Source organism: Rhinopithecus roxellana, chromosome 4 (assembly GCF_007565055.1).
Source record: "Rhinopithecus roxellana isolate Shanxi Qingling chromosome 4, ASM756505v1, whole genome shotgun sequence".
Taxonomy (NCBI): Eukaryota; Metazoa; Chordata; class Mammalia; order Primates; family Cercopithecidae; genus Rhinopithecus; species Rhinopithecus roxellana.
In genome coordinates, this window is record NC_044552.1 from 123,628,762 (window position 1) to 123,647,436 (window position 18,675).

General features: G+C 38.6%; 1 protein-coding gene across 5 annotated transcripts in view; it reads left to right on the forward strand.

Annotated features, from left to right (window-relative positions):
- SLC18B1 (solute carrier family 18 member B1) overlaps window positions 1-17,823 on the forward strand; it is a 29,616-nt gene extending 11,793 nt beyond the window's left edge. For 3 of the 5 annotated variants that reach the window (XM_030929389.1, XM_030929388.1, XM_030929393.1), the window contains 9 exons: window positions 3,134-3,290; window positions 7,837-7,973; window positions 10,471-10,572; window positions 12,897-12,988; window positions 14,107-14,202; window positions 14,982-15,056; window positions 16,054-16,147; window positions 16,244-16,293; window positions 16,852-17,823. In XM_030929389.1, the coding sequence (XP_030785249.1) occupies window positions 3,134-3,290; window positions 7,837-7,973; window positions 10,471-10,572; window positions 12,897-12,988; window positions 14,107-14,202; window positions 14,982-15,056; window positions 16,054-16,147; window positions 16,244-16,293; window positions 16,852-16,918 (870 nt within the window). In that variant the 3' untranslated portion in view covers window positions 16,919-17,823. The remainder of the gene's footprint in view (window positions 1-3,133; window positions 3,291-7,836; window positions 7,974-10,470; window positions 10,573-12,896; window positions 12,989-14,106; window positions 14,203-14,981; window positions 15,057-16,053; window positions 16,148-16,243; window positions 16,294-16,851) is intronic. The other 2 variants (XM_030929390.1, XM_030929392.1) reach the window with 2 other exon arrangements.
- The last annotated feature ends 852 nt before the right edge of the window (window positions 17,824-18,675 follow it).

Below are 18,675 nucleotides of genomic sequence, written 5' to 3' on the forward strand. Positions count from 1 at the left end.
TGGCGTTACTTAGGTGCTCTTCCTGGTTTTAGAATTCCCTGAATGGGCAGTTTGACAGGTAAATGTGGTCCAAATCAGTCATTCTTTTTACCACTTAAAAAAAAAAGTCCTTGGTAGTTTTTTTTTGCTGTCTCCCTGTAACCTAGATTGTGGTTGAGCTGCCTGAAGCATTCCTCTGCCTTAGAAAAGAGTTATCCCTAGTGGCAAAATAATCAATTCATACTAAAGTCCTTCCTCCACCTTCCCCAGATTTATGCACGGGATCTTAGAAATCATCTCAAAGTCCTTAAGTGCTTCTGTGCTGTCTATCTGAGGATGCTTTTGCATTTTGACATAAAAATCCAAATCCTGGTGGCATCATATTGACATGTGTTTTTGTATACTGCTTAGATGCTTATAGAACTGGTATTAGTGACATATCAGATTCCCATCCCATCCATAGGCAGCTGCCTCTCTGACCCCCAAGAAGTCTTTTCTATTATAGCTCTCTCTCTCTCTGGGCCCATGCACTTCTGAAAGACTCATATCAGTCTGTATGGTGCCCTTATAGCGTTTAATTGTTCTCTTAGACTTCAGAATCTAATCAGCTTAGTAACAAGGACTCCCTTATTTACTCATTTAATACTGTAGTTTGAAAATTTTCACTATCAGGTAAACCCTTTGCTGTGTAAATACTTATTCCCACTTTTTGTTAAGCATTTATGTATATAGCTGGATAGGTTTACGTTAGATTCTGTTGCCATTTGGCAGGTACACCATTTACATTTCCAGAAAATACATTTCTCTGGAAAGGGAGGAAAAAAAATACATTTTTCTGAGAAAGGGCTCAGAAGAACACTAGTCTGTTAATACGCCCTATAAGATAAGGGTTTATGGCTAAGCAGGTTTGGAGAGTGCTGTCGGCTGCCTCTAACTTACAGATGCCTAGTTCACATTAATGTCTTCAGACCTTGAAAATCCTGGAGTAGGATTACTTTATTAAATGTTCTACAATGCACTTTAACTATGGAACCACTTTTTTCTGTCTTTTCTTTCTTTCTTTCCTCCCTTCCCTTCCCTTCCCTTCCCTTCCCTTCCCTTCCCTTCCCTTCCCTCCCCTCCCCTCCCCTCCCCTCCCCTCCCCTCCCCTCCCCTCCCCTCCCCTCCCCTCTCCCTCCCTTCCCCTCCCCTCCCCTCCCCTCCCCTCCCCTCCCCTCCCCTCCCCTCCCCTCCCCTCCCCTCTCCCTCCCTTCCCCTCCCCCTCCCCTCCCCCTCCCTTCCCTTCCCTTCCCTTCCCTTCCCTTCCCTTCCCTTCCCTTCCCTTCCCTTCCCTTCCCTTCCCTTCCTTTTCTTTTCTTTCTCTCTCTCTCTCTCTCTCTTTCTTTCTTTCCTTTTCTGAGACAGGGTCTTACTGAGTTGCCCAGGCTGGTCTTCAATTCCTGGCCTCAAGCAATCCTACCACTTTGGCCTTCCAAGGTGGCTGGGATTACGAGTGTGAGCCACCACGCCTGGCTGGAACTATTTTTTCAAAAACACAAGACTTGTTAATCTCTTAAAGAACTGCTATTCTGTGGAACACTCTGGAAAGTGCTACCTAATAAATTCCTATGATAATGATAATAGTCCATTGGATCTTCTGATCAGTAAGAGACACCAGTGTTGCTATACCAAGTTTCTGTATAAAATTGCAGCCAACAGCTAACACACTAACATGGTAATTGATCTGGATGGCCTTATTGTGATTAAAGAATTTCAATTTCTTTTTGAAGTGTTGAAAGTTATTAATGGAATACGTTTTTGTGCTCTATAAGTCTGAGGATATAAGGCTACAAGCCACAGATCTCTGTTTAAGGTCCCTAAAAACTAGATTGATTTAAAATGTTGCAATATCTATAGTGGTAAACTCTTTTTTTCCATGGCATTGTTTTGTTTAACTTTAAACAAAATAATTTTATATTGTACAAAATTCAAAAGTTACAGACGAGAACATAGAATATAGTAAATATATTTCTACATATAACTGTTGCTCAGCCTTTGTATACACACCAGTTGTGCAGGTGCCCAGCCCTCCATCCCCTTAGGGAAGGCAACAGATATTGTAGGTTTGTTCCAGAGAAATTCCACATCATATATGTGTGTACACACTGACACACACACACACACACACACTGAGAGAGAGAAAGAGCGCAAGCGAGAGAGCATGATTTCCCTTCCCCTTTTTTCTTTTTTTTTTTTTCACTTGGGCAGGACTATTGCAGTATCCCTCTTTTTTCTTAACACAAATGGTAGCATACCATAAGTACCATTCAGCACCTCACTGGTTACACCAACAATGAAATCATCTTGAAGATCTTCCTGTATCTACATATAAGGAGCTTTCTTACTCTTTGCTTTTCTTGCTGGCTGTATAGTATTTCACTGTGTGGATATAACCTGGTTTACTTACATCATTGATGAATATTTAGATTATTTTCATCTTTTGCTATTGCAAAACTCTGCTATAGTGCATAAGCTTGTATACATACCATGTCACATCTGCATGTCTATACTTGTAAGTTAATTTATTACAAGTGGAATTCTGGGTCATGAGATATGTGCCTTAATTTGCCAAATTGCCAAATTGCAAATTCGATAGGAAATAGGTGAAAATTGGTGTCTTGTGGTTTAAATTTACTCATTTCATTTCTTTTAAAAAGTGAGGGTGAACTTCTAAAAGATCTTTGTATTCCACTCTCTGTGTCAACAGTTTATTTATAGCATTTGCCCATTTTTCTTTTCCTCATTGTAGCTCTCATGATGTATTTAGGGAATTAGTTCTTTGCCATTTTTTTCTCTGTTCTTCATTTATCTTTTGATTTTTTTAATGCATAGTTTTCATATTTTCACATAATCAGATTTGTCAATCTTTTTTATCTTCTGGTGTTTTATGTCACAATTACAATACCTTCCCTATGATAACAATTTTTTAAATACTCCCATATTTTATTTTTCTAATATTTTTATGATTTCAATATGTGCGTTTAAATTTTGAATCCATCTTGGGAGTGTGTGTATGTAAATTATGAAGAAGACAGAATTTCTTGTTTTTAGATAGTACCTTGTTAATTATTCAAATGAAATATTTAAACTGATTTTTTCTTTTTCTCATTTTAAGGGAAGTCTTGAGACTTTTTCTGGACTGGGGCTAATACTAGGTCCTCCTGTAGGTGGCTTTTTATATCAATCCTTTGGCTATGAAGTGCCCTTTATTGTTCTGGGATGCATCGTTTTGCTGATGGTACCACTGAATATGTATATTTTACCCAATTATGGTAAGTCCACACTTATGACTCATTTTAAGAACCTTAAATATATGTTTATACCTTTGTAAGAGACCAGTTTACCAGATATTGTTTTATTTTATATAATCAAAAGTGGCTTTTAAAAATAACTGATTATTTTTTCAGTAATGCAGGCAATTAGTTTATATGAATTTCTGTAAATTAAAAATTCTTTCCAACCTTTAGAGCTAGCAAATATTAATTTCTGATCATAAACCATTACCGTATGCTATGTCTATGAGAGATTTTCTTGGACTGAACTAAATATCAAAGCCAGAAGTTTCTGTGGGCCACACATAGCCCAGTCTTCCTAGAAGGCTATAAGCTAAGAGAATAATGCCCATCCTTCTTTCCCAGTGGTTCTTGCAGCTGTCTTCACAGAGTAGCTCAGATACAAGGATGTAGATTCAGGTGTTCTCTTTTAATAGTGCTTTTGAAAAATTATAAACTGGGCCGGACACAGTGGCTCATGCCTGTAATCACAGTGCTTTGGGATGCCAAGGCTGGTAGATCACTTGAGGCCAGGAGTTCGAGACCAGCCTGGCCAACATGGTGAAACTCTGTGTCTACTAAAAATACAAAAATTAGCTGGGCGGGGTGGTGCACACCTGTAGTCCAAGCTACTCGGGAGGCTAAGGCATGAGAATCGTTTGAACCCAGGAGGCGGAGGTTGCAGTGAGCCGAGATTGTGCCACTGCGTTCCAGCCTGGGTGACAGAGTGAGACTGTGTCCGCCCCCCCAAAAAAAATTATAAACTGGTATTTAAAAAAAATCTCTAGGATTGATAATATTAAGGCTGTAAATGTAGATTTAAGTATTCCCAATTAGTACTACTTTTAAAGATGGTTATTATTTGGTCAGGTACAGTGGCTCATGCCTGCAATCCCAGCACTTTGGGAGGCTGAGGCAGGTAGATCACCTGAGGTCAGGAGTTCAAGACCAGCCTGGCCAACCTGGTGAAACCCCGTCTCTACTAAAAATACAAAAATTAGCCAGGCATGGTGGTGCATGCCTGTAATCCCCGCAACTCAGGAGGCTCAGACAGGAGAATTGCTTGAACCCAAGAGGCGGAGGTTGCAGTGAGCCGCGATCACGCCAGTGCACTCCAGCCTGGGCAGGAGAGTGAGACTCTGTCTCAAAAAAAAAAAAAAAAAAAAAAAAATTGTTATTATTTTAGAAGAGTTTATAGATAGATGCTAGAAAATCAAATAAATTTTAAAAATTACTGATATTGGCAGAATTTTTTATTTTATAAGTTCTGCCCATTTCTTTACCACCTTTTAGACCCATAGACAATGTGGCTTTAGCATTGGGTGGCTAAGAATCATTCATTATATCTGCTCACCAGGTCCCCTCTCCTGTACTGCTCTAAAAAGAAAAATACTTCTAAAATAGAGTCATGGACGTGTCAGTTATCTTACTAAAATCTTTAAATCTAGTAAGTTTAAGAGATCTATTGTACATCATGGCGACTATAGTTAATAGTAACATATTGTACACTTGAAAATTGTCAATAGTAGATTTTAAGTGTTCTCGCCATTAAAAAAAAGTATGTGAGGCAAAGCATGTTAATTAGCTTCATTTAGTTATTCCACAATGTATACATATATCAAAATATAATGTTTTATACCATAAATAGAGACAATTTTTACTTGATATTTTTTAAAATAAAAAAATCCTTAAATCCATGAAATGTGAATGTTATCCTGAAAGCCATTGGGAGTTATTGTTAGATTTTTTTTTTTTTTTTTTTGAAACGGAGTCTGTAACCCCGGCTGGAGTGTAGTGGTGTAATCTTGGCTCACTTCAAGCTCTGCCTCCCGGGATCAAGGAAATCTCAAGCTTAAGCCTCTCAAGTAGCTGGGAGTACAGGTACATGCCACCACACCTGGGTAATTTTTGTATTTTTAGTAGAGACAGGGTTTCACCATCTTGGCCAGTCTAATCTCGAACTCCTGACTTCAAGTGATCCTCCCATCTTGGTTTCTCAAAGTGCTGGGATTACAGATGTGAGCCACTGTGCCTGGCCTATTGTTAGATTTAAGTAGAGGAGTCATATGATCTGGAATATCTTTCTTCTACTCTACCTAACCCTTACTTATCCTGCAAAACTTGATTTTATTACCTTTTTGGGGGCGGAGGGGTTTCTTTTTTTTGTTTGTTTGTTTTGAGACAGTCTTGCTCTGTCACTCAGGCTGGAATATAGTGGCGCAATCTTGGCTCATTTCAACCTTCGCTTCCCAGGTTCAAGCAGTTCTCCTGCCTCAGCCTCCAGAGTAGCTGGGATTACAGGCCTGTGCCACCACACCTGGCTAATTTTTATATTTTTAGTAGAGACAGGGTTTCACCATGTTGGCCAGGCTGGTCTCAAACTCTTGACCTCATGATATACCCACTTCGTCCCCCCGAAGCGCTGGGATTACAGGCGTGAGCCAGTGTGCCCGGCCCTTTTCTGGGGAGTTTTTCTAAACTTTTTCGATTACTGGACTAGATTTGGTGTAGGTAGTGCCATAGTGCTCAGCATTTTTCCTGCCCCCTCACACTTGAGGACAACCCTATTCCCCATCTCTAACAGTAACTTCCTGTGGCAGGTTTTGTCAGCCAGGGAGTCATGTCCCTTCAAGCAAGTACCCCAAGTTTTCATTACTTGGTCTTCAACAGCTTAATTATACTAATTATGTTTCTTTTTCATGGATGTTTTAACATATGCTCACTATGACAACTCCTTTTCTCACCCTGAATTTTAGGAACAGGGACTATTATGCAATAATGATTTATTTTTTACCATAAATACATGATACTTCTTACTTTCACAATAAATGTAACCAATTAAAATTATAATCTTTTATAATTTTTATTTTAAAAGTGACTAATATCCTTAGTATATACAATTCAAAAATCACACCAACTTGTCTCCCTGCTGGCAATACCTCACTGAGCCACACAGTGGTGTTTCTCCTCTTTCTAAGTCCAACTACATCCTGTAGTTTCTGTAGTTGAGCGTCAAGGATGTGCTCAGATTTATTTCACCATTGAATACTTGGTTCATAATTAAGAAACTAACACTGGTCAGGCACGGTGGCTCATGCCTGTAATCTCAGCATTTTGGAAGGCCAACGTGGATGGGTCCCGAGGTCAGGAGTTCGAGACCAGCCTGACCAACATGGTGAAACCCTGTCTCTACTAAAAATACAAAAATTAGCCAGACGTATTGCGTGCACCTGTAATCCCAGCTACTCTGGAGGCTGAGGCAGGAGAATTGCTTGAATCCAGGAGGCGGAGGTTGCAGTGAGCTGAGATCGCGTCACTGTACTCCAGCCTGGGTGACAGAGTGGGACTCTGTCTCAAAAAAAAAAAAAAAATACAAACAAAAAAACAGAAAACAAAAACAAACAAACACTAACCAAGGTTTCACTTTATCTCTTATATCCTGAAAAAATCTAAGGATAACACTTAAAATAGTTGAACCACACTTCATGATGTTTTTGCACTTTGCTCCATATTTGGTCGTGATTCAACAAGTATTTATAGAATAATGAACTGTGCAGGATATTGTGGGAGAAATGGGGATAAATGAAGGCTGTCATGGCTGTCAAAGGAGATCACTTTAGTCCAAAAATTTGCGACCAGTCTGGGCAACATATGGAGACCCCATCTCTAAAAAATTTTTAAATTAGCTGGTTGAGGTAGTGCACACCTGTAGTCCCAGCTACTTGGGAAGCTGAGGCAGGAGGATCACTTGAGTGCAGGAGTTGGAGGCTGCAGTGAACTATAATAACACCACTGCACTCCAGCCTGGGTGACAGAGCAATCTCTTAAAAAAAAAAAAAGCTTTCATGTCTGATATGTTGCTTTCATGTCACTCCATCTCTTAAAAAAAAAAAAAAAAGCTTTCATGTCTGATATGATTTTGCCATATCCCCACCCAAATCTTGCCTTGAACTGTAATAATCCCCACATGTCAAAGGTGGGGCCAGGTGGAGGTAATTAAATCATGGGCGTGGTTTCCCCCATACTGTTCTTATGGTGGTGAATAAGTCTCACAAGATCTGATATTTTTATAAATGGGAGTTCCCCTGCACAAGCTCTCTTGCCTGCAGCCATGTAAGATGTCCCTTTACTCTTCCTTCGTCTTCCACCATGATTGTGAGGCTTCCCCAGCCATGTGGAACTTTGAGTTTATTAAACCTCTTTCCTTTATAAATTACCCAGTCTCAGGTATGTCTTTATTAGCAGTGTGAGAACAGATTAATACAATGTCTAAACCTGATATTATCTCTGGCCAGGATGAGTATAATCGTTACATCTCGATTCCAGTTGATTCTTTCTAATTTGGGAAATTGTTTTTGATAAATTGAATGTGGCCTCTAGGTTTGAATAATGTATATGCAAGTGCAGATTGTGTACAATTTTAGGCAAACTCAGAGGTTGAGTTGTGTTCATTACCAGATAAAGATGGTCTTACCAGTTTTCCAAATAAGTTAAAATTAAGATATTTTAATTGCTTTGTTTTTTTTTTTTTCTTTTTTCCCCAAAGAGTCTGATCCAGGTGAACACTCATTCTGGAAACTGATTGCTTTACCCAAAGTTGGCCTTATAGCCTTAGTCATCAACTCACTCAGCTCGTGTTTTGGCTTCCTTGATCCTACTCTGTCTCTCTTTGTTTTGGAGAAGGTAAGTTGCCTGATTGCTGAAGAGTGCTGCATTGTAGCAGGTGGATGTAACTGCTTGTTCTTGGGCCCTGCTCTGTGGAAAGACCCTTGCGTGGCTGGGAGAAGGAGGCAGAATGGACACTACACACCGAGGTAGCCTGTCCGTCTCTGCTGTGCCTGTGAACTAGGGATCTGATTCAGTAAAAATGAAAGAAGTCTTTCACCAAGTGGCCAAAACATTAGTTTCCTTCTTTCCAAGACCTTGCTCATGTCATTGTAGGTCTAGCTTGGGCATCATCCATGCTGCTTAACAAGGATACTTTTCCTCTGTTTGTTTGAATTGCAGTGAGACATTAGGGGTACACAGTAGCTCATTTGATGTAAGATGTGCTTCTTCTGTAACAGATCCCCCCTGGGTCCACTGACTTTTTAGGCTACTTCATATAATCAGATGACTACGGACTGTGTTATTCTAGGATTTGAGAAAGGAACCAAGTATCCCTAGAATTAAAAAATAAAATGTTGAATTCTAAAAGTTTGAAGTCATCGAAATTTGTTCTTAGATATTTTTGAAAAAAATATTATTACGGATACAGTGAAGTCCATTACAAGGTGTGGTAGTTAATTACACTGGACAATTAATATGTGTTGATAAAAGGCAAAAATGACTAACTTTGGCCCATAATGACTTTGAGGTACTAGATTTAAAATAGCACAGAAACTTAAGTTTCAATATACTTTCTAATATCAATAAAGTACTAATATGGTCATTTCAAATGCTTTCTGAACATTTACTGATCATAGAATATAAAGATTAAAATTAATTTTTCTTATAATTTTACACTACCCCTTGAAATCACTGAAGACAGTTTGGGGAACTTAACAGGTAAACTTGGAGACTGTTATTTTAGTGCCTGGTCCAAGATTTAGACAGTAATATAATATTGCCTTTGGCCAGTGAGTACCATAAGTTACCCAAAGTCAGGCCTCTGAGCCCAAGCTAAGCCATCATAACCCCTGTGACCTGCATGTATACATCCAGATGACCTGGAGCAACTGAAGAACCACAAAAGATGACATTTTACCATTGTGATTTGTTCCGGCCCCACCCCAACTGGTCAATTGACCTTGTGACATTCCTCCCCTGGGCAATGAGTTTTATGATCTCCCCACCCTGCACCTTGTGACCTCCGCCCCTGCCCGTAAGAGATAACCACTTTTAACTGTAATTTTCCACTAGCTACCCAAATCCTATCAAACTGCCCCACCCGTCTCACTTTGCTGACTCCTTTTTCAGACTCAGTCCGCCTGCACCCAGGTGATTAAAAAGCTTTATTGCTGACACAAAGCCTGTTTGGTGGTCTCTTCACATGGACACGTGTGACACCCATAAGAAAAATGTTTTGTGATTATACTGACACAGTCCATTTAGATCGTCAATAACCTGTATTTTTCAGCTGTTTTTCTGTGCTTTTAAGAAGTTGTGTCTAAAGAACGAAAAAAATCTATAACTAATCTCTGGGAAATCCAAGTTGTTTGTGTATATCTTATAAGAAATCTTTTCTGTTGTTGTTTCTCAAGAAAATGTAATTTATTTTAAAAAGATGAGGAAGACAGGAGGTTTCCTCAAAGATAACTACAATCAATCCATTTGTGGTATGGGAGGTAGTATAGGCCCTTCTTGTTTCTGGCTGATGATGGACTGTATCAGAACTTTTTTTTGCTTTTGAGACAGAGTCTTGCTGTGTCACCCAGGCTGGAGTATAGTGGCATGATCTCGACTCACCATAGCCTCTGCCTCCCGGGTTCAAGCGATTCTCCTGCCTCAGCCTCCTGAGTAGCTGGGGTTACAGGCATGCGCCACCACAGTAGGCTAATTTTTGTATTTTTTAGTAGAGATGGGGTTTCATCATGTTGGCCAGGCTTGTCTCAAACTCCTGACCTGAAGTGATCCACCTGCCTCAGTCTCCCTAAATGCTGGGATTACAGGCATGCGCCACCATACCCAGTTTTACATCAGACATTGACTCCCTCAGGGCTATTGGTGGTGCCTCATCACTGCTGCCCCCTTTTTAGGTTGAAGTGCTGCAGCCCATCCCATTACCCAACTCCAACCTAAGAAATCTTTAGAAATTTATTTTCCTCTTTTTCTGAATCAGAAACCCTATGGTTGGAATCCAAGAATCTCTTTTAGCAAGTTCTCCAGGTAATTTTTATGCACATTGAAGTTTGCAAAACATTAATTTACATATAAAAATGCTCTGAGTTATGGAAGCAAAATATGTTTAATGCCAAAGGCTACAAAGAAAAAATCTACTCTTCTGACTTCTGGTTAGGTTGTCCTCCCATAGAGAAAAAGTAACGCATTTTCAAAGGTAAGATGAAAATTAGGACAATGCAGAATATTATTAGTAGACTCATGGTAATAACAAGAGCTAAAGAAATGGTAGAAGGAAAAGAGGGATGTTTACTTAAAAATGACTTAATTATGTAACTTTAATATAGGATTTCTTTTACAGTTTAATTTACCAGCTGGATATGTGGGACTAGTATTCCTGGGTCTGGCACTGTCCTATGCCATCTCTTCACCACTATTTGGTCTCCTAAGTGATAAAATGCCAGTAGGTACACTTAATTTATATTTGAGTCACTTTTGCATGTTTAGAGCAGTGGTTTTCCAATTGCTCCTTTGGAACTCTAGGGGTGCACTGGTTAGACTTGATATATTCAATTGGACTAGGGACAGGTTGCAGTATCTTCTATCATCCTAAGGGTCAGCTATCACACTAAACCAATTCACTTTAAATTGCTTCACCTGGGAAAAGAGGCAGAGTCTTATGCTTAAAAAAAAAAAAAATTGGATTAGACTTTCTTTTTCTAATTTCTTCCCCCAACATTGTCATCCAGACTGGAGGGCAGTGGCGCGATCATAGCTTACTGCAGCCTTGAACTCTTGGTCTCAAGTGATCCTCCTGCATCAGCCTCCTAGGTAGCTGGGATTATAGGCATGTGCCACCACATCCGGCTCCTAGATTAGACTCTCTAAAGGAAAAAACTCTTTTGATGTAAAAAAAATGGATTGATCTTAATAAATAGGGCAAAGTCCTAGAGGCTATTACAGACTTGATCAAACTGAGAGATTTCTTCTTTAGGAGGAGATCATTTAGATTTTCTGTGTGAGTGAAAAAATTGACCACATAAACATGCACTGGTTATCTCATAGCCTTTCTGTTTAAAAAAAAAAAATACCCTTCTGTTCTCTTTCAACCAGGTTTAAACCATTCGGTACAGATGATGAGAGCACAGAATTAGTACTGCTAGTCAAATCTTAAACTTCTGTGGTTTTAGGGCTTATATTTTGTATTTCCCTTCATTTCATTTGCATATTTATTTATCAAGAACTGATTTACTTGCAGATTACTTAGTAACCCAGATGTCAAAAAGCAAGTATCTTAAACAGTGTTTGGAGCTTGGTTTTCAGACATAATCTTACATAACTGAGCGGATATGGTACCCCTGTAATTTTTGTCCTGATTCAAGTAGTTTAGAAGGGATAGTTTTACTGGATACAATCTTAGTCCATGCAGGGTACTGTAATGAAATACCATAAACTGAGAGGATTTATAAACAATAGAAATTTATTTCTCACAATTGGGGAGACCAAAATGTCCAAGATTAAGGCATTGGTAGATCTGATGTCTGATGAGGGCCTGTTGCCTGGCACACAGATTGTCATCTTTCACTGTAACCTCACCATGTTGGAACAGGCAAGGGAGCTCTCTGTGACCTCTTGTATAGGGATACGAATCCTATTCATGAAGGCTGCACCTTCATTACCTAATCACCTCCCAAAGGCTCACCTCCAGATACCATCACATTGGGTGTTAAGATTTAATGTATAAATTTTAGGGGGATATAAGCATTCAGTCTCTAGCAGATAATTTTTTAATGATGTGATTTTTCTAGGTATTGTAACTATTAATACCTGGTAGGGTTTTTTTTTGTAGTCACTGGTTTTTTTGTTTTTTTTTTTTTTGACAGAATCTTGCTCTGTTGCCCAGGATGGAGTGCAGTGGTATGATCTTGGCTCACTGCAACCTCTGCCTCCCAGGTTCAAGCAATTCTCCTGCCTCAGCCTCCTGAGTAGCTGGGATTGCAGACATCTACCACCATGCCTGGCTAATTTTTGTGCTTTTTTTAGTAGAGACTGGGTTTTACCATGTTGGCTAGGCTGGTCTCAAACTTGTGAGCTCAAGCAATCTTCTGACATCGGCCTCCCAGACTGTTGGGATTATAGGTGTGAGCCACCGCGCCTGGCTGGTCATTGCATTTTATAGTTAGTTTTTTTGTTGTTATATTTGTAATAGTTCCTCATGTGCAAAATCTGATTTGCAATACACTCCCCTGCTAAGAAATCTTTGTCCTTTGTTCACTTTCTGTCTTGTTATATATCGTCCTTGCTTGCGAGTTTATCATCTCCTTATTTTCCCACTGCTGTAATCCCAGCACTTTGGGAGGTCAAGGCAGGTGGATCACGAGGTCAGGAGATTGAGACCATCCTGGCTAACATGGTAAAACCCCGTCTCTACTAAAAAAACACAAAAAAATTAGCCAAGTGTGGTGGCGGGCACCTGTAGTCCCAGCTACCCGGGAGGCTGAGTCAGGAGAATGTCATGAACCCGGGAGGCGGAGCTTGCAGTGAGCCGAGATCGCACCACTGCACTCCAGCCTGGGTGACAAAGCGAGACTCCGTCTCAAAAGCATAAAAAATAAAATAAAAAATAAATAAATAATAAATAAATAAATCAATGTAAAGTTTTGTTTTCTTCATTGTATTGGGGTTTTTGAATATCATGATTTGTGTTTTTTACTAATGTTTTATATTGTTTGATTATGGAGGGTCTTTGGCTCTAAGACTCATTTTGACTCTCTTTCTCCTTACCAGCCTCTAAGGAAATGGCTTCTGGTGTTTGGCAACTTAATCACGGCTGGGTGCTACATACTCTTAGGGCCTGTCCCAGTCTTGCATATTAAAAGGTAGTTTTTTTTCTTCTTCTGTATGTTTGGCTAAATAACATTAGGAATTATTTCAAAAAATTTTGTTTTAACACTGGTATAGTTTAGTATTTGGAATATTAATATTTAAATAATTAACTTTAGTACTCTATTGAATTGTTAGGCTGACAATATTTTACCCTACTAGAAGCTAGCAGTGGGAGAAGCAGAAAAAAACGCATAAAATCTGTCTCAAATGACAAAAATGCATATTCTCCTTCTGTATTTCAATTGTACATACTTGTTTATACTTTCTTTTTAAAAGAGAATTTGTTGCTACTTACCTTTACTTGATAGTTCTTAGAATATATTTTTGTTTTTTTCTATTCTTTTTCCTTGAGGCAGGGACCAAATCTGTTTTTTGTTTCTGTATCATCCTTAGCATGTAGTAGCTGCCTATTAAACCTTGCTTAATGTAATTTAGTTGCTAAAATAAAATGAACTTCTTAGACCTTTTCAGGTACTTCTGGGATAAAACATAGTAACACGGAAAGGAAGGGGTTTCAGAGTCCTTCAGACCTGAGTTTACGTTTTGGCTTTGCCATGTACTAGTAAGCAAACCACTTAACTTCCAAGAGCCTCAGTTTTCTCATCTACAAAAAGGAGCTGATAATAGTACTTACATCACAAGGATTAAATCTGGTAACATGTATTAAGTAACTGGCATAGTCTCCTCATATGGAACAAATGTGTTTCCTGACTCTTCTTTTACCTCTCCTTCTATGCCATTTTTAAATTAATTGAAGTTCAAAGCCAAGTGATTGGAAGAACAGTATTAGTACTGAAATTTTCACCAATTTTGAAGGGATTTTGTCTGGTGAGAAGAAGCCAGGTTGGCTCCAGACATGTGATATATATAACCAAAGGACCAAAAAGATGGAGATATCAGGATGAATTCCCCCCAGACCCCCAAAAACTGTAAGGAGCTAAAAGGCACTCTCACTGAAGGAAATGGGTTAGATGGGAATGGGAATGAGACTAGGCACATAATCAGTGAAAATAACATATCTGGGATCCTCACTTCCTTAGCATTAAGCTTTGTGTTTCTTAAAATGCTAATGTTTTTCTTTGTATTTGTTTTCTCCAAAACCCTTTTGCAGTCAGCTTTGGCTGCTGGTGCTGATATTAGTTGTAAATGGCATCTCTGCCGGAATGAGTATAATTCCAACTTTCCCGGAAATTCTCAGTTGTGCACAGTAAGTTACTTCCATTGCTTGAAGAGCTGTATTGTGAATAAGTAGTATCACAGGCTTTCTTGAATTTCTCAGTTTTGCAACATGTTGGATATTTTTGCCCCAATGTCAAATCTTCATGATTTTGTAGCATATGATATCATGATATAAATAGTAATAATACACTAATAGAAATGATCATAGTACATTAATAGCTAAAATGGGTTGTGGACAGATATCTGGCTTGATGTATGCCTCAGTATGTATGTAATTGTGAAAAGCTAAAGCAAAATAGATAGGTCTCAGCATTGTTCCTCTTTCATGGAGGAGGTCCATGAGAGAGCCTAGAGTGACCAGCATGTGTCACCTGGTCATCATTCTTTTGTTTAATAGGTGTGATGATGAAGAGCACTAAGTACTGTGGCTGTGCTGGGTCAGTTCAATAGTTCTCATGGGAATAAGGAGCTATCTCTGTTTTTTTAAAGTTGTCTTTGTTCTCTTTCCATCTTCATCTCATTTTAAGAATTTCTTAATTGTATATTTTTATAAGTATTTAATGCAAACAAGCCATGCTTCTTAATATCATATATATGTAGAAGAATTATTTCTAGAAAACCATGGACTAAATGTAACTATGAAAATTCTTTTAAATTAGATTTCCTTTTTATCTCAGAAGTGGAGTGTTCTTGCTGTTGGTTTTTTCCAGATTATCCTTGGTTTATCTTAATTGATCTATCATACAATTTTTTCTTTCACACAGGTTTTCCTTTTAATAATGGATACATTCATGTCTCTTTTTGCAGTGAAAATGGGTTTGAAGAGGAATTAAGTACATTGGGACTTGTATCAGGTCTTTTCAGTGCAATGTGGTCAATTGGGTGAGTAGTCATTTAATTTCTTTCTTTTTTTTTTTTTTTTGAGATGTAGCTTCACTCTCGTCACCCAGGCTGGAGTGCAATGGTGCGATTTTGGCTCACTGCAACCTCCGCCTCCCAGGTTCAAGAGACTCTTCTGACTCAGCATCCTGAGTAGCTCAGATTACAGGTGCCCGCCACCACATCTGGCTAATTTTTGTATTTTTAGTAGAGACAGGGTTTCAACATGTTGGCCAGGCTGGTCTTGAACTCCTGACCTCAGGTGATCTGCCTGCCTTGGCCTCCCAAAGTGCTGGGATTACAGGCATGAGCCACTGTGCCCAGCATCATTTAATTTCATTCGTACTTGCAAGATGGAAAATATTAATACTGTCCCTATTTTAGTTGATGAAGAAATTGAAACACTGAGAGATCAGATGAGTTTCTCAAAGACAAACAGTTCCTCTAGGGGAAAGCCAGAGTTCTAATCCATACCCTCTCACTCAACAATCAATGCCTATACCAACAGTTTAATACTTAGTCAAAATGGTTTCATATACTTTATCTTATTTAAGTGATATTTACGAGTTCCTTTAATAGAAACATGTCTCTAATTTTTACAGTTTATTCATTTATTCATTCATTTGTTTATTTTTACCTTCTACCAGAAGGGTAACTATGCTAACCAATGTAATATATTGTTTTGAATTGAGTTATATTAGTTGCAAATACTGAGAATAGAATAATATAAAGAATTTTTTAAACCTGTTTCATCTTTTTTATTTTTATGTAAGCCATCTACTTTTAAGAAGCAGTAATAATTTCACAACTGTTAAAAAATGTTGAATGTCATTATCAGGTAGAATTATTTTCTTTTACTGAATGCTGTGTCCAGGAATTAGTTTTTTCTTTGGTACTTATCTTCCAGTTTTATGAATACTTACAGTTGAAGGATCATGTGTTTTTTTATGAAGTAATTATGTATTTTTTGCACTATTGAATACTTTCTTTCTATTGTTAGCGCTTTTTTAGGACCAACGCTGGGTGGATTTCTGTATGAGAAAATCGGTTTTGAATGGGCAGCAGCTGTACAAGGTCTATGGGCTCTGATAAGTGTGAGTAATCAGTCTTTTATTTTCATTTTCCTTATATTTGTGGAAAAACTTGACTTGGAAAATTCACATTAATCAGTACTTTTAATTGTGTTTAAGGGATTAGCCATGGGCTTGTTTTATCTACTGGAGTATTCAAGGAGAAGAAGGTATGGTCAATTTGGGGGCTTTTTTTCTCTCTTTAAAAGTTAGCCAGTGCAAGTGGAAAATAAATAACATTTTACGTTTATTCTTTCAGTCCGTGGATTTCTAGGCACTCTGAGGCTCATCAGTTGGTAGATACTCTTTTAATTTTTATTTTTTGAGATGGTGACTTGCTCTGTCACCCAGACTGGCATGCAGTGGCACAATCTCAGCTCACTGCAACCTCTGCCTCCTGGGTTCAAGCGATTCTCCTGCCTCAGCCTCCCATGTAGCTGAGATTACAGGTGTGGGCCACCATGCCCTGTTAATTTTTGTATTTTTAGTAGAGACAGGATTTCACCATGTTGGCCAGGCTAGTCTCAAACTCCTGACCTCAAGTGATCTGCCCACCTTGGCCTCCCTAGGATTACAGGCGTCAGCCACCTCGCCCAGGCAGTAGATACTTTTTTAAAAAGATAGTTGGATGGAGATACAGGTACTGGCATTTTGTTTGTTTGTTTGTTTGTTTGTTTGTTTTTAAGATGAGAAATATTGATATTCATCTCTTCTTTCCTTCAATGTAGGTCTAACTCTCAAAACATCCTCAGCACGGAAGAGGAACGAACTACTCTCTTGCCTAATGAAACCTAGTCTGATGGATCCTGGATTGATACAAAGTTGAGAAATGAATGCTTCTGGCCTTAAACATCACTGTAGGAAGGGTTTTTAAAATTTTACGCACAAAACTCCATGGACCCCATGCCAGTGTCTTGGAAGTGTCAATGTGTTTTTGGATGATCTTGTATTGGGTTGTACTTACTGTGATACTGAAAAGCAGTCCTGCTGAACTAGCTATATTTGAAATATTAAGTATGAAAGGGGTAATTAAAAACAAGCAAAACAAAACAAAACAAAACTTAGTTTTTAAGTGACCAAACTTGTCCTTGAAGATGTTGTTATTAACTTGAGTTAGTTCTCATTTCCTCTGTTTATTTTTTATTCTGAGTACACTAATTCTGTGAATGTACTTTTTTATGAACAGGGAAATAAATGAACTAATTTGATATGCTCTAAATGTATAAAGGTGCTTCAAAATATATAGAAACATTACTATGAAATCAGTTTTTAAAAGATATACTTTCTGTCCTGAGGTTTTTCAGTCTTGTTCAAAAGGAAGAATTCTTGCCTGCCATACAGAAACTCTCTAGCACTCCCTGGCTTTAAGCTTTTCTAAAAATTCTGTTTGTGTGAAAAGTACAAGAATAACAATACTTACAACTTCCATTTTTGTAACTTACGTTCACTTATGATCTGGATTTATAAACATTACTTGGTATAATATTGTTCATTTCCTTTAATGTCTCTGTTTTTTGGTTCTGCCATCTGTTTTGTTTTTGTTTTTATCCATATTCTTGGTAGATGTATTTCATCCCTAGAGCAGGTCAGCCTCCTTCCCCTAATGCAAATGCTTGTTTTGTTAGGGAAGGGCTTCCTCTAACTTTGTGTGAAATCCATGATGTTGTTGAAGTGAATAAATGTCTACTGTGTAGCTCTCATGCTTCTTGACCTATTTTCATGGTGTCGTAGCCACACTTACAGCAATTTTTTAAAGGAAGAAATGGTTTTATGTATTCATTCAAAAATATCTTTTGAATGTCTTCTCTGGGCTGACACTGTGCCAGATGCTAGGGATTTGGCTGTGATCAAGATAAACACAATTTCTGCTTTTCTGTAACTTATACTGGTGGAAGAGACAAACAACAAGTAAATATCAGACTCTCCAGTTATCTTACAGAAATGCTAAGATGGAAAAAAAAAATGGTGATGTGATAGAGTAGTTGGCTGGGGTTGTTTAGATGTGAGTGCCTAATTTGAAAAAGTCCATGGACGTGCAACCTTTGAGTTGAGATCTGAAGGAGGATAATGTAGCCAGCATTCATTCATTCTGACAGAGGACAGTCCGTAGTATGTGCACAAGGGCTTGACATGGTCAAAGATGAGGCTCGGTCTGCTGGCTGGAGTCTAGTAAACTGGAGGTGATGCCAGAATCTGATTCTGTCTGCATGTGGACAGTGAGTGGGGATAGGGATGGTAAATGGGAATGGAGGGGGAACCTTGGAAGATTTGAGAGACAATAATGGTTTGGACCAGGGAGTTGGTGATGGAGAGAAAAGGTTCTATCTGGGAGTGGAACCAACAGAACGTGCTGATGTGGAGGGAGGAGAGAGGAATCTAGGAGGACTCCTAGGTTTTGGCTTACGGGTGTGGGTGGATGGTGGTGACTCAGTGAATCGGGGAAGAAGAGGAGCAAAATGGATCCTGAAGTGGCAAAAGTTCAAGCCACCATGGTTTGTCATTGCATACCACCGAAACCAAAAATATGGAAAAGGAGGACAATACCAAGGGTT